Consider the following 16199-nt stretch of genomic DNA (forward strand, 5'->3'; position numbering starts at 1 on the left):
GCTCCCCTTCGTCTCTGGCATCGCCGGCAGTTATTTCTGGCAAGGTTTTGGACTCCAGAAGCGCTCTTGAGTTCCCCCAAAAACGACCCCTTGTGGGAACCAGGCTCCGAGATGGCCAGTGCCCCTTCCTGAATCCTGCTGCTCACACCTTGTGGGGTCCCTGTCTTCCCGTACCTGGGTAGGTCGGTGCGACCGGGAGCGTGGGATGGAAGTGCCGGTCCGGCACCTCCAAGACTAAGGTGAAAGACATTGTGCAGCTTCCGCCTGGCCGCACTCTCGCCTCATCCCTCCCTGGGGGTGGGGGTGGGGGCGGGGATCCAGCCACAGCGTCGGGAGTGGTCCTATGGGAGGCGCGCGTGGAGAGAACACAGGCCTCAAACCGGTTATGTCCGGAGCCCTGGAAGCGGTCACAGGACTGGTCCCGGTGGCCAGCGGGAACACCACCCCATCAGCGCCCCTGGGCCACACGAGCCTGCGGAGCTGCTCCCAGATGCAGACATTCTGTGACATGTGCGGTCTGAGCCGCTAGGCACCAGGGGCATTCGTTCCGCAGCAAAAGGTAACTAATGTGCTCCCCTCTTGGCAGCAGGTGACAGGGCTACAGGACTGGCACCCAGCCGGGCGGACGGGGCTCGTGCTGCCCGCACGTCCATACCCACCAGGGCCCCCAGCACTCCGAAGGCTTACCATCGCTGCAGTCGATGGGGGCGTAAGACCCAAGGAACAGGGAGGCCGCAAAGCTACTGACCAAAGAAATTCTCTGCAAAAGGAAGAAACACAGCGAGCTAGGACTCATCTCCGAAGACCGCCAAATCCTCTGATGCACACAACACGAGAGTTTTCAATGGAGGCTGGACGTGGCACCTTTGGGCAAGGTGCCCGGTAATGGTAGTGACTGAATACCCCGGAGACCAAAGCATGTGAGCGTGCACAGTACCAACGCTCCTTGGGGGAGCACCTCGCTCTGCAGTTTCTGTTGGGCCAGAAAACTACAAAGTCCGACAAAGCCAAAAAGCTCCGAGCCCTGTTGCCCAAGCCATGCCCAGGGAGGTGGCTCTTGCACCCGCCATCCAGGAAGGATGGTGCCCGACTGCCTTCCTCCCTGCCTGGGGTCTTATGTCCAAGTCACAGGGTCTTCCTATCTAAGGCCAGGACTCAGATCCAACAAAGACACGCTTGGGGGGTAGGGGGAAGTTCAGAGCAACGTGCGTGAGAACCAGTCCCGGGGAAGCTGGGGGCCTGCGAATGGATCTCAGGCTTCCGCACCGGAAGCACGGGCCCCTGGGCCAGCGCCTCCTGTCCCTGCTCAGGCCACCTTTGTTCCACACACAGAACTTGGAGAGGGTTTTACATCTCTGCCCTTCCCCCGCCACCCCGAAATCTGCAGGCATGTGCTGCAGAGTCACCTGGAACCCTGAGTCGTTAAATGATAAACCGGAGGTTGTTAGCCCTTAAAGACGAAAAAGGCACTTTGGTTGAACACGAGCTGAAGGCTTTCTAATTATTCAGAGACGAAAATCACTAGCCTCTCAGCAACTGAGGGTCAAGGAGTGAATCGGAGCTCCCAGGTTTCAGCTCTCCGCATTTTCCTGGGGAAAACACCGAGCCCACACCAGTCAGCGCCTGGTAGCCATCAACATGCAGGAAACAGAGAAGGCAGAAACTGCAGGGCACCTGGACCTCCCACTCAGATGGCCCCAGGGACACACCAGTGCCCCCTGGGGTCAGGAGAGGCCCTGCCTTCTCTTTCTCATGATTCCATTCTTTCCTTCCTCTCTGGAAGCAGCTTGACAATGAGGAATACGGAAAACCGAACACATCAGTTTCAATGTCTGCTAATCAATGTTTTTGGCTGATGCACATGAGATAACTAAAGGCAAGTTATCACAAAAGGAATTCAACAGTGGCTGAAATCAAACGGGAACGTTTAACCAACCTCCGTGTGCGAGTAGGCCTCGGGGTTCTGCTGGTAAATCTTTGCGATTTGGTTTCCTGTAAATCGCTGTGAAAAGAGTGCAAACTCTTAAAAACCCATATGCTGTGTGCCGTGATCGCCTCCACAAAGAGGCTCGCGCGGCCTGCTCCAGGTGTTCGGGTAAGGAACGCTTTCTGAAGGCCCCCGGCCTGGAAACGTCTGCCCAACCGCCTCCAGGATAAGCCCCGCTCCTCACCCCACAAGGTGAGGCGCAGCCCGGAGCACCTGCACCGCGGGGCCTGAGGACCTACGCGGGGGGGGGGTCTGCCCCACCCCCTCCTTCCAGGGGCAGGAGGGGTCACATGACCCGCGCTGGGCCAATCGCAGGGGGCCCTGGAAAGGCGCTGCGGACAACCGGAAGAGGCTCTCTTCTTCCATCTTTTTTTTCCTTTCCCGGTTCCAGGAGCCACACTAAGTGTCTTGCGTGCATTGACTCCTCTCAGGTTCAAAACCGCCTGCAGCGTGGGTGCTATTTTTAGCCCCAGCTTAGAGGCCGGAGCCGAGGTGCCACCACCCCTGTACCAGACGCGGTGTTCGGGCCTCGGCCCCCTTCCGGGGAAAGGGGCGCAGGAGGCAGGGCCGCCCGGAGCCGGGGGCTGTGACTCCCGGGGGGGCACGTCCGCGGCTCCCCAGCCGCCCAGCCCCGACCCCAGCCCCGACCCCTGGCAGGTGCGCACCTCGTAGGCCCGGGAGCCAGTGAGGCTGCTGAGCGCGCGGGGCCCGCCCACGGCGGCCTCCAACCGGCGACACTGCGCTGTGGCGCTGGAGTCCATCCATACCGGGCTGTCGCGGACGGAGAAGCAGGCCTGGAGGGGAGGAACCGAGGTGCGGGCTTGCCCGGTGCCCGCGTCGCTGGCAGCCACCCTGGCGCCTCCTCCCTGCACGTGACGGGGGGAGACCCACGACGAGCCCTTCGAGCCCCAACCTTGGCCCGGCTCAGCGGGGTCTGTCCCCTGGAAAGCCCGGGGTGGAAGGTTCTAACGAGGACACCGGAAGGCACGGGGCAGGGCGGGAAAGGGCAGTGTCACAGGGGCATCTGAAGCCGGGACATGACGAAGGCAGAGCCTGCGTGCCCCCGGGAGATCCCTGGGGTGGGGGGACGAGCCAGAGCCACACGGACCGGACCGAAAGGGACCCTCGAGGACTGCAGGGGTGCCACCCTGGTCCGGACACCAGGGATATCACAGCAGGATGGCCCGGGCCAAGTTCCCACACCCTTCAGGGCCCCCAGGGAGGGGGGCCTGCGTCCTGCCCGCCCCCCCTCCAGAATTGTCCCGGACTCCCACAACGTGGCCGCGGTTACCTGCAGCTGCTTATGCAACGGGAGGTCTGGTGACAGGCTTGTCAGCACCTGGCTGGCCCCAGCCTTCCAGTACACACTTCCGTGTTGCTGTCAGGGAAAAGCCAGGCATATGTTCATTCGGCTCCACACCCGTGTCCCCTCCTGGGGACACAGGATGGCTCCAGACCGCACACCAAGAGAACTGGGCTCCGAGGCTGCCCCTGCCACTTCTGAGTCACAGAACTCCTCACCTCTCTGAGACCTGGTTTTCATTTCTCGAAAACGAGAATTCTGCCCTGTTCATCTCAAAACGTACAGCAAAGATCCAAGAAAGAACCCCTGCTCTGGATTTGGCACCTTTGTAAACTTGCATTTAAACAGATCGCTCATATTATTATCTGACATTCGCGCCTTCATCCACTCACCCATTCATCCACTCAACCAACATTTGTTGAGCACCTAGCTCATGCCAGGCAATGAGGCAGGGGAATAGGATAGTACTGTTCCCATTGCCTTGATGCTGGAGTTGAGTCGGGGGAAAAGACACAAGTTTGCAATTATAAAACTCTACGGATGCCCAGTGGCAGGGCGGGGGAACACAGAGGAGGGGCATCTAGCCAACTGGGGGCACTCCTGGGCAGAGGTGGACGTGATGGGCAGGAGAGGAGCTGAGAGCTGCGCGTGTGGGTGCCCCATGCCATGAGCACGGTGACAGGTGGCCGGTGTGGGGAATGGTGGCATTCTTTTCATTTAAGTTTATTCATTTTGAGAGAGAGAGAGAGAGAGAGCGTGAGTAGGGGAGAGGCAGAGAGAGGGAAAGAGAGAGAATCCCAAGCAGGTCTGCGCCGGCAGCACAGAGCCTGATGTGGGGCTCTAACCCATGAACTGTGAGATCATGACCTGAGCCGAAGCCAGATGCTTAACCGACTGAGCCCCCAAGGCGCCCCGGAACGGTGGCGCTGTGAACAGTGGGCTGGGTCTCAGGTGGGAGAAGGTGGGGACAGCCGGAACACCAGGGCCTGGACAGCCATGCTCAGCAGGCTGGGGCTTATGGAGAGGGGGGTTGGGGGAGACACTGGATTAGCAGGGGAGTGACATGGCCAGTGCTGAATGTATAAAAGGGTTTTCAGGAGTCACAAAGAAGGTATATGGGAGGCAAGGAGGCCGAAGCAGAGGCCCAGCGAAAAGTCATACATGTTCGGCCTGGAGAAACAGAGGCAAGATTGGAGAAGAGGTGGTAGATTCAAGAGTCATGTAACAAAATCAATGGGACATGGGGGACCCTTTAGACATGGGGTCAAGGATGAGGGGTGGGTTGTGGCCCTGGGGAAAGACAGAGCACAGAGTCTAGCACATTAATTGGGATCCCCGGCCATGGGGTCGGAGCGATGCCCAGGAGGGCGAGGGTGTCCCAGCCTGGGGGTTAGGTAGGAGAAGTGGATGCGATCACTCAGAGAATCTGTTTAGTGTGACAAGGACAGGGGCAGTAATTCCCGTGAGGCTGGGGGCAGGGGGAGAAGAGGTGGCGTTAGAGACATCAGTAAGCGCTCTCTAACGAAGATGGGAAGACAGGCTAATCAGGCCTGGAGCAAAGTGATTCAGAGGGAAGGCTTGGCTTGGGTCCGGACTCCCCTTCCAGCAGCTGTGTGACCCTGGGTAAGCGCCGTCACCCCTCTGTGCCTCTGGGTTCCCGTATAAATGGCAATGATGATAAAACCGGTAGCCAGGGGCTCCTGGGGGCTCAGTCGGTTGAGCGTCCAACTCTTGATTTTGGTTCAGGTCATGATCTCACGGTTTGTGGGCTTGGGATTCTCTCTTTCTCTCTCTCTCTGCCCCTCACATGCACACTAAGATAAATAAACTTTATTTTTTAAATTTATTTGTATTATTCGTTTTTAATGTTTATTTTTTGAAAGAGACAGCACGAGCGGGGGAAGAGCAGAGAGAGGGGGGACACAGGATCCAAAGCGGGCTACGTGCTGACAGCAGGGACTTCGAATTAACAAACTACGAAATCAAATCATGACCTGAGCCGAACTCGGACGCTCAACCGACTGAGCCACCCAGGTGCCCCTTACATTTATTTTTAAGTGTTTGTTTATTTTTGAGAGAGAGAGAGAGAGAGAGAGACAGACAGACAGCGAGTGAGTGGGGGAGGCATAAAGAGAGAGGGAGACGCAGAATCCGAAGCAGGCTCTAGGCTCTGAGCTGTCAGCACGGATCCACGAGCTGTGAAATCATAACCTGACCCAAAGTTGGACACTTACCCGACCAAACCACCCCCAATAAATAATTAAAAAAAAAAAAAAGAAAAGAGGCAGTAGTTCAACCTTAAATGAAGCTTTCAGGCACTGTTCTATGTATTTAACATTCCCACTGACCCTGCGGCAGACGAAGGTGGGCACCCGGGAGCTGGGGGACATGCCTGGAGCAGTGCCTATAAGCACTTATAAGTGGTGCGCCCCAGGACTCCTGTGCTCCCCGCCCTCACCGCCACCTCGCACAATCATCCGGTGTCCCCGCCCCGCAGCTGGCACCCACCGAGTGCTCAGGCTGTTTGTTACTGCCACTCATCTTGCTACTAAAACTGCTATGGTTAGAAGTATAATTTCTTTTGTTTTTAAAAGTTTTTAGGTTTTTTTTGAGCGAGAGCGCAAGCAGGGGAGGGGTAGAGAGAGAGGGAGACACAGAATCTGAAGCAGCTCCAGGCTCCGAGCCGTGAGCGCAGAGCCCAAACTCACAAATGGTGAGATCGTGACCTGAGCCCAAGTCGGGGGCTCCACCGGCTGAGCCCCCCAGGCGCTAGCTTTGCTTCTATTCCAGGAAACAAGAAAGCAATATTCGTGCCCCAAAGCAGGCATCGAAAACGCGCATCAGATGCTTCCTCCCCCCTCCAGTTCTCCCTCCCCGCACCGTGTCTGGTTCCAATATACTGCGCTCAGTGCGAACCGCCTGGATCCTTCGGCAAGGAGGCAAGCTATGCGTCCTCCCAGGCAGGAGAGCGGCAGGTGTCTCTTACAGCCCTGGCATGTGCGCACTGGCACTCGGTGGCTCTCAAGAACAAGCGTCCCCCCAGGGCAGCCCCCCACTGCCCCACGGTCACCCGGCACAGAGGCTGCGGCGGACAAACCTGACCGGCCCCGGACAGGGCGAGGACCTGCGAGAAGTCAAAGCCGGAGGCCTTCATCCGCTCCAAGAGGACATCCAAAGCCTGAGAAGAAAGCGCCCCCGTGACTGCCCTGAAGCACGCAGTCAGGCGGGCCACCCCCCTCGACGCTGGACCCTAAGCGCCTACGCTGCCCCGGAGCCAGTAAAGGGCTGATGGCCTGGGATGCGTGAGCATTAGGATAACGAATCTGACTCGGGATCAGCTGAGTAACGAGGTGAAGTAGCATCAAAATAGTTTAAATAGAGGAGTCGGAAACCACGGGTCCTCAAATTCTGCCTCCCAATTGGTGACTTCCAAGCACCCGGGAAGGGCAAAAATAAGGTGGGGCGTGTTGTGGTTTCTTCGATCTGCATTTTCAACCCACTGGACTAGTGGTGGGACTTCACCGCGACAGAGAAGGGAAGAGCGAAGTGGACGGCCCCATCGGAGTGGGACGGGCGTGGCCTCCCCATGTCCAGGGCACCAGGCCGGAAGGAGCAGGTAGAGGGCACTGGGCCGTAGTTCCCAGTGCCCCATTCCACCTTGCACCAAGCGTGCGACAGACGGTGCCGCCCAGCCGAGCCTGACACTCACCCTGAGCCCTCAGGGCAGGACTAGATTCGCCCAGGGCCGCGTGTCCCTTGAGGACAGACCAGCCCCTGGAGCTTTGACCCAACTCCACCACCCCCACGGCGGGGGGGGGGGGGGTTCCTTTCACGGCCCTGCCTGTGGCTGCCAACTTGGCCCCCTGCCCAACCTCAGGCAGGGAGCGGGGCACCCCTGGAGCAGGGATTGGCAAAGCCAGAACAGGTGCAATCTCGAGGGGCTGCTCGCGATCAGAAATCACGTGGGCCCACCCCCCAGCCTGGCTCTCTGTCCACTGCTCAGCACCCCAGGTTAAGGCCTTAACCTATCAGAAGCCCCTGACATGATCAGTGGGACCTCTAGACACCAATTCTTGCCTGTCACCCCCAACACCCTTGGCCTGGCTCAGCCCCCCTGAAGTTGACCCCAGGAGGGTCAAGTTGATAAAAAAAATTTTTTTAATCACACTGATTATCTTAACAAAGTATTTAGTACAGGGGATTAATCGCTGACACAGGCATGGGAGGCCTGCACAAGCCTCGGGGGACACATTAAGCACCGCCTTTGGCCGGCTCCCAAGGGTGGAGTCTCGGGACGCAGCGGCAGGCCTCAGCCCCATCGCACCGGCCGTGCTGGCCGCACGCCTGGTCCCGTATTGGGCTACAGGCTCTTCCCCTCTTGCTGGTCCTGAGCAGGCAGCCTGCCTAGGGGTCCGTCAGGATCCGACTGGTCAGGCCATAACCCACCTTTCAGGGGGCTCCTGCTTCAAGAGCTGAGGACTCCGGGCTGAGCACGAAGACACCAGTGCCGTGTCTGGATCCTGGGCTGCAAGGGAGGCCACAGGGCCTGCCTGCGGCGTGTTTGGCAGAGGTTTGGGGAAGGCGGCATTCTGAAGATGGATACTGACTGGCAGGACTTGCAAGTACCCAGCACCAGACCTACAAGCCCCTGGCGTGCCTTCTCGGCTCGGGACGACCGGCACGGGGTGGGGGGAAGCTGCGTCCAGCCTTGGGAACCATGCAGGCTCCATTTCCCAGGGAGGACCTGGTCTCAACAGAGGGCTTCCCAGGAAATCAGTGCGTCCACCAGTGAGACGAGCTGGGGACGGGAGAGGGTCGGGGGTCCCGGCGCTTACCTGGACCCACATCAGGACTGGAGATGTCACCGTCAGCCCGTCCTGGTGAACGTGAACTCCACCCTGGGTCCTACCAGGAGAACAAGACAGGGTGCTGGGCAGAGCCCCGGGCAGGGGCCAATGGGGGCAGACCCTGGCTCCCTCCAGGGGAAGAAGAAACGCCCTTTCCCCACCCTCGATGGGGACTCTATACTGAATGAGACTGGACAGTGCCGGCAAGGTGGGAAGAGACGTCCTAGAGACTGCTCAGTGGTGACAGTCTCAGAAAACACCAGCAAAAGGAGGCCTTCCTAAGACTCGGGGCTCACCTGGGAAGGCAGGCAGGCGTCACTTAGCGCTGTGGCCACGTGAGAGCTGGGGACACAGGGCTGGATCAGAACCCTCCCAGGCGCACTGGGTTTGGAGAGGGAGGGGGCGTGTGCTACAGAGGGGCCGCGAAGGGGGCACAAAGAATCCCGGGAGTGACGTGGACAGTCTGTATCTTGACTTTGGTGCTTTCACAGCCATAGGTCTGCCTCTACCAAAACGCACTGAATTGTACATTTCAGTGGATGCCCTTTTTTTGTAAGCAAGTTATACTCAATAGTACTGATATTTTTCAAAAGATCCCATCAGGGAAAAAAGTTAAAGGAGTAGCAACCTTTCCTATAAACAAATGAGGCGTCCAGGCGGCTCAGGGGGTTACGTGTCCTACTCTTGATTACGGCTCAGGTCATGATCTCATGCTTCGTGAGATCGAGCCCCACATGGTGCAGAGCCCACTTGGGATTCTCTCTCTCCCTCTCTCTCTCTGCCCCTCACTTGCTCATGGGGACTCTCTCTCAAAATAAACTTGGGAAAAAAAAAAAGAAACTTGTCAAAAAATATCACAGAGTACATAAATTCACTTAAATGTTCAGAGACAGAGTAGAGGCAGAGTGGACTGCTTGCCGGGGCTGCAGGAGGAGACGCTAACTCTCCGCTTCCAACTGGTCTCCAGGGCCGCCCCGGACACTCCCGTCGGGACACTCCCGTCCGGCCAAGGGACTGAGGAGGAACCAGGGCAGGGGCTTGCAGCGGGGTTGTGTGGGTGAGGTCCTGCGGACGGGCCTCTTCACCTGCTCCCGCATTCTGCTGGCCGGGACTCACGTCACCCGGCTGAGCCTAAGTGCCAGGAAGTCAGGACTGTGCCCAGGAGGAGGGAAGGAAGTCTGGTCCTGGCTGGTCAGTCTCTGTCACCAAATTCCTCACGTGCCTCAGTATAAAGACAGGACAGTGAGAAATAAGTTCACAGAGTTTTATGTACCAGGTGGCTTTGCCTGGTCACAAACCACTTGACAACTAAGTGACTCGAAACTACTAGGCTCACTTAGCTCACAATCCTGTCGGTCGTGGGCTGGGCTCGGCCGGGCTCACCCAGGCATCTGGGGTCAGCTGTGAGCGGCTGGGGGGGGCTCTGCTCGTAGCTGGGATATGGGGGCAATTCGGCCACGTGACTCCCACTGTCCCGCAGGCTGGCCTGAGCAGGGCCACGTGGGGGCGAGACGGGTTCCAAGAGTGAGCCCAGGAGTGCGCAAGGCCTTCTTGGGACGCAGGTTTAGAACTAAGTCTGAGTCACAGTGTTACTTCACATTGTCTATTGGTTAAGATCAACAGGTCAGGGAACGACTCTGTCTCTTGACTGACGGAGCTCCAAACTCACACTGCAAAGGACCCGGCTGCAGGGCGGGCCAGGGAATTGCTGCAGGGCGGGCAGGGGAATTGCGTCCTTTCTGTAATGCATCCCAAGGTGCACAAGCCACGTGCCACATATATTAAAACGCATGTGACGCAGGGGCGCCTTGGTGGTCATTTGGTTGCACATCCAATTTTGGCTCAGATTCATGATCTTGTAGTTTGTGGGTTCGAGCCCCGCATGGGGCTCTGCACTGACCGTGCAGAGTCTGCTTGGGATTCTCTCTCCTCTCTCTGCCCCTCCCCCAGCTGTTCTCTCTAAATAAATAAATAAAAGATGATACATGTGAAGTATTCAAAAGAAGCCCTGAACAAATGTTAAGACAAAACGTGTGCTTAGATAGGAAGACTCAGTCTCACAAAGTTGTCAGTTCTGTGAAAGTTAACTTGTAAATGTAATATGAGCTCAATAAAAATAGTAACAATTTTGCTTTCTGGAACCTTGAAAGCTGATTCTAAGGTACATTATCAAAAAAGAACAGGGGGAGCGCCTGGCGGGGGGCTCAGTCAATTGGGCATCCAACTCTTGATTTCAGCTCAGATCACAATCCCAGGGTTGTGGGACTGAGTCCCATGTTGGGCTCTGTGCTGAACATGGAGCCTGCTTAAGATTCTCTCTCTCTCTCGGGGCGCCTGGGTGGCTCAGTCGGTTAAGCCTCCGACTTCGGCTCAGGTCAGATCTCACATTTGTGTGTTCGAGCCCCGCGTCGGGCTCTGTGCTGACAGCTCAGAGCCTGGAGCCTGCTTCTGGTTCTGTGTCTCCTTCTCTCTCTGACCCTCCCCCTCTCATGCTCTGTCTCTCTCTGTATCCAAAAAAAAAAAACAAACAAACAAAAAAAACCATTAAAAAAAAAAAGATTCTCTCTCTCTCTCTCTCCTTCTCTCCCCCTCCCTCCCTCCCTTCTTCCCTCCCTCTCTCAACCTAAAATCAAGGGGGAAAAAATAACAAGAAAGAATGGCCATGGAAACTGAAAATGAAGACCAACAAACTGGGGACCAACAAATCCAGAAATTAAATCATACTGCGAAGCTAGAATAACTAAAACAACATGTTACGGGCTCATGAACCGACCCACAGAAAATGCTCAGAAAAAGACGTAAACACACACAGAAGTTAGCGTAGAGAGATGGCATCTCAAATCTGTGAGGTAAAGACGGGCTTCTAAAAAAATGTCACCAAAGCTGGAGAGTCACACGTCATGCCACGCACCCAGATAAAGCCCAGAAAACTGAAATCTTAGAAGAGCCAGAAGAGAACAATGGTGAATTCCTTCCCGGTCTTGGAATGAGGAAGGCTCTGAAACTGTGGCTCAAAATCTAGACGCAACAGGGAAGACTGAGGAGCTGGGCGGCACGGAAAACAAAAGCCCACGTGCGGCCACCGACCATTCACAGAACAGACAAAACTCTGAGAAACCTGTTTGCAATTCATTCATCAACGGAGTCCATTGCTCTCACATTTGAAGAGCTCCTGGAGAAAATCCATCCATCAGAAAACTGGGCGAAGGTCCTGAGAAGCAACTTGCCAGAGAAAGACATTCAAGGAGCCCTTCAACATATGAAAAGAGGCTCACCTCCGTCCACAAGAGAAACGCAGAGCAGAGTGACAGAGAGCCGGCCCCCACCTCTGACTGGTGAAAACTCTTCCCGACCTTCCGGACCATGGAAACAGGCACTGCCGGCGGGTGTAAGGCAGCACAGTCCCTGCGGGAGGCCACGCGGCCACATCGTCCAAAATCGAACGTCTCTCCGCTCCTCGATTTCCAGACGTTCCTCTTAGACACACCGGCACACGTCTGTCACAGGTCAGGTAACTCCCTTCCTCAGTTTTCACTGCAAACCGCCTGAGGAGCTTCAGTTCTATCTACACAACGGAAAACTACGCATCGCACAGAGAAAGGCCACGGAAGCTCTAGTACAGGCGTGGAAACACAGCCAAATTATCGTGAAATGAGTGAAGCCAAGCGCAGAATGGCACGTCCAGTACTTTTTTCATGTGGAAGCGAAGGACAAAATGCAAATATTCACGTCAGCTTGTATTTTGATAGAAACCGCTAGAAAGGCACATAAAAACCCACGAGAGTCCTCCGTCGAGGAGGGCAGGAGGGAAGAAGTGAGGTTGCGGAAGGAGCAAGACTTTTCGCTACACACCTTCTGTTTCACCTGCACTGAAACAACCACTTTGGCAAAGAACTTGGGTGGTTTTAAAACCTACCGCACAACTTACCCATTCCTGAGTATTTCGTTTCCCAGACCAATGAAAGCTTCTGTTGACACCAAGACTGTGTGAGTTCTATAGCCTCTTTATTTATAACAATACAAAACTGGAAACAATCCAAATGTCCCTCATCAGATGAACGGATAAGCCAATTGCGGTCCATTCATATAACTGAATACTACTGAGCAATAAAACGGACAAACTCTTGGCGGCCTGTGGTTCAGTCGGTTAAGCGTCTGACCTTGACTTTGGCTCAGGTCATGATCTCGCAGTTCGTGAGCTAGAGCCCCACGTGAGGCTCTGTGCGGACAGTGCGGAGTCTGCTTGGGATCCTCTCTCTCCCTCTCTCTTTGTGCCTCCTGCATGCCACACGTGCTCTCTCTCTCAAAATAAATAATCTTAAAAAAAAAAAGAAAGAAAGAAGAGAAAAAGGAAGGGGCAGCTGGGCGGCTCTGTCAGTTGACGTCTGACTTTACTGATCCCAGAGACATCAAAGGAAAAGAAAAGCACGTGATGAAGAACTCTAGGGCCACAAATTTTATAGCTTAGAAGAAATGGACCCGTCCCCTAAAGGACACGAGCTATGACAACTCAGACTCACCTGGCCTGGAGTGACAGGAAGTAACACAAACCCAAGATGGCTTCCAACCTCAGCTCAAAGGACGCGCAGCAGCTGAGGGGAAAGGTGCAACACGCTGAGCAGCGAGTGTGCGGCACAAAGGGCCAGCAGGGAAGCGTATCCTTTTCTTTCATGTTTATTTATTTTGAGAGGGAGGGAGGGAGAGGAGAGGGAGAGCCCCAAGCAGGCTCCACACCGCCAGCCACCAGCGCCAGCTCAGAGTCAGACACGTAAGGACTGAGCCACCCAGGCACCCCCAAAGGGTTTATTGTTTGGTCATCTACACCCCCACTGCGGGGCTCAGACTCACAACCCCGAGATCAAGAGTTCCACGCTCGCCAGCACAGCCAGCCAGGTGCCCTGGAGCCTGGGTGGCTCAGTTGGTTAAGCATTCAACTATTTCGGTTCAGGTTCACGTCCGCACGCCCCCCCCCCCCCCCCCCCCCCCCCGTTACCGCGCCGATAGGGAGGAGCCTGCTTGGGGTTCTCGGTCTCCCTCTCTCTTTGCGCCTCCCCAGCCTGCATGCGCACACTCTCTATCTCTCAAAATAAACAAACCTTAAAAAATAATAAAAAATAAAACAGTCACGGAGGGTCACCTCCACCAGGACCTCTCAGAGCCACCTCAGAATCAAGTCCACGGCTGTTATGGACTGAATTATATCCCCCCAAACTCCTGTGTTGAAATCCGAACCCCCGGTACCTCGGACCATGACTGTCCCTGGAGAAGGAGCCTTGAAAAAGGCAATTAACTTCCAACGGAATCTTTGGGGCGGACCCCAGTCCTGTATGACTGGTGTCCTTATACAGGTAGACTGGGGCACAACCCAGTGGAGGCACCAGGGACGCACAGGGTGACCGCGGGACCGACAGCCATCTGCAGGAGAGAGGCCTCGGAGATCCCAACCCTGCCGGCACCTTAACCGCAGGCTTCCAGGCTCCGGAACTGGAGGAAAATTCGTTGTGTTGCTTCAGACACGCGTCTGTGGCATTTTGTTCCGCAGCCCGGCCACCTCCCCAGCAGCTCAGCTCTTCCTCTTTCTCCCCGAATCAATTCTCCTCCACAGTCTACCATCCGTGCAGAAGGCCGGGCCTCCCCTTCCCTCCTCACCTGCAACCCTGCGCCACGCCCTGCCGGTGTAACCCTGAAGCTCTCCTCCAAGACCATCCTCTCTACCCAGAAGACCTTGAAAAACCTCCATGGTCTCCCAGCATGCACCCTGGCCCACACCCAAAAGATCCCGGTCTTTTCAAAACAATATAACCATGCCACACCTTACCCCCACCCCATGGCCCTTGGACGGCTGTCCATGGCTTTTAGGGTGAAGACAAACCCAGCTTTACACAGCTGGGCCCCGCCTCTACCTCCCTCTCTGGTCCTCAGCCACGCCGGCCTTCTCCAAGTCCCTGAATAAGCAGTGCTCTTTCTTGCCACAGGACCTTTGCACACACTGTTCCTTCTGCCTGGAATGGTCTCTCTTCCTCCCCTACTCACTCAGACCTTGGTTCAAGTACTACTTCCTTAGGGACCCTTCCTGACCACCCCTCCTCCAAGTCCGGGTCACATTCCTTTATCATAAACATTTGCAGAAGTAAGTTCCTTTCCTTAACAGTGTTCTCTGAGTTTATAACCAGATGCTCTTTTGTGAGATTCTTGGACTGATGTCAGTCTCCCCTACACAGTGGGAAGCTCTGGAAGAGTTAGCGCCACGTCTCTGGTTAGGCATCAAATCCCAGCACCCAGTCCGTGCCTGAAAGTAAGTCTCAGCTGATACCTACTGCACGCAGGGATCGATGAGTGCGTGGAATTGGGCAGGAATGGAGGAAAGCACATTCCAGGCACGCGCGCACGGATGCTGAGAGGTCTACCCAAGACTCCTGCAGTGTGACCAAGCCAGATCTACAGATATAGCAACTCAACTCTTCGGTTCTTGGACTCAGTTGCAGTGCGGCGGAGGTTGGGAGGGGCTGGCCGGGCCCCTACGCGCAGCACCAAACAGTTCTCAGACACCAGCAGAAGGTCCGACAGCATCAAATGCCACAGGCTAAGGGTTCAGTCCTATAGGACTGCCCTCCCCACCCACTTCAGATGCTAGGCTGAGGCCGTTACCTCCTGACCAAACAGCTACCCATCGGAGGTTCCAGTGACCTTAGTTCTTTTCATTTGCTTGGGCAGCTCACAGAACTCAGGGGAGTTAAAGGACAGGATAAAGGACACAGCCGGATGAAGGGACACTTAGGGCACTGAGCTTCCTTTTCAGGCACTCCACTCTGCCCAACCTCCACCCGAACCAGTCCTTTTGGGTTCTTAGAAGACCTCATTACAAAGTCATTACAAGGTCAATGACTAAGTCATTGGTCATTGGCCATGCAATCTCCAGCTGAAAATTCCAACCCTCTAAAGACAAGGCTAAGCTTCTGGGCCACCAGCCCCACCCCTGGGTGGGGTCCAAAGTCATCTTCATTAATATAACGAGAGACACCTTCCAGCCTCTCAGCCCTTAGGAATTCCAAGAGTTCCGGGAGCTGGGAGCCAGGAACTGTGGGTGAAGACCAAGGGCACAGGAGAAATCTATCTTGAGCATCTGAATGACCAAATATATATATTTTATAAATCACAAGATCACACCAGTATAGCGTGATGAGTGAATATAAAAGGTTGAGGGAGGACCCCAAAACCAGCCCTTCCCCACACACCCCAGGTACGTACCCAAATTCTGGAAGGTCTCTGTCAAAATGCACACTGTCCTCATAGAATACATTCAGCTCTGCATCGACGGCAACAACTTTGACCTGGAAGGCAATTTTGAAAACGGTGTATAGAATCGGCCTCCGCTTCTGCACTGGTCGGGGGCAGGGCCCAAAGAGCGGCCCTCCCGGGAGGCTGGGGTGCACTACTGTAACTATGGCAACAGACGCAACCTCTGGGCCCAGACAAGACCAAGACGGGTTCATATGGTTCCTGAACCTGGCAAGGGGGCCTGAGTAAGTCCTCCAGGGAACGGAAGGAGAGGCGGTATTTGGGAGCCCGAAATCTCTGGGGTCCCCTCGGCAGGGGCCTGAGAGAGCAGACAAGGCCCCTGGGCTGTTCCCATAGGCCACAATCACTGTCCAGAAACCTACAGGGTCGGGACAGAGCGGACCACCGAACTCAGCGGTACCGCTGCTGCCAGGGACAGCCGGGCGACCCGACTTACGCAGAGTCTGGGGGGCTTTCTGGGCGGGGCCCGCCTCCCTGGCCCCTGAGGAGAGGGGTTTGACCGCACCTGGGTTCTTTCCCGGAGGAAGGAGGAGGAGCCCCCCGCACCGCACCCCCAGTCTGAAGGCACAGCCTGGCTCTGCCAGCCCGTCCCGGAGCCAGCAGCTCTGGGTACGCTGACCTGGGCGCGCTAGTGCCAACCAAGGGAGGAACAAAGTTCACGGGCACAGCGCGCCCACCCCCCGCAACAGGTTTCGAGCGGTCACCGGTTAGGCCTGTGTCCGCCGGTCTGTGGGCTCTCAAGTCCTGGGCGGCGAGCCCCTCC

At 56.0% G+C, this 16199-nt stretch overlaps 1 protein-coding gene across 1 annotated transcript in view; it reads right to left on the reverse strand.

Annotated features, from left to right (window-relative positions):
- Positions 1–16199, reverse strand: part of XYLB (xylulokinase) — a 52590-nt gene that overhangs the window by 26231 nt on the left and 10160 nt on the right. The window contains exons 3-11 of the mRNA XM_029938790.1: positions 15942–16064; positions 15386–15468; positions 8126–8195; positions 6388–6468; positions 3279–3365; positions 2653–2781; positions 1937–2002; positions 688–760; positions 175–234 (exon numbers count right to left, since the gene is read on the reverse strand). Coding sequence (XP_029794650.1) covers positions 175–234; positions 688–760; positions 1937–2002; positions 2653–2781; positions 3279–3365; positions 6388–6468; positions 8126–8195; positions 15386–15468; positions 15942–16064 — 772 coding nt within the window. The remainder of the gene's footprint in view (positions 1–174; positions 235–687; positions 761–1936; positions 2003–2652; positions 2782–3278; positions 3366–6387; positions 6469–8125; positions 8196–15385; positions 15469–15941; positions 16065–16199) is intronic.

This window comes from Suricata suricatta, chromosome 5 (genome assembly GCF_006229205.1).
Source record: "Suricata suricatta isolate VVHF042 chromosome 5, meerkat_22Aug2017_6uvM2_HiC, whole genome shotgun sequence".
NCBI classification, from domain to species: domain Eukaryota; kingdom Metazoa; phylum Chordata; class Mammalia; order Carnivora; family Herpestidae; genus Suricata; species Suricata suricatta.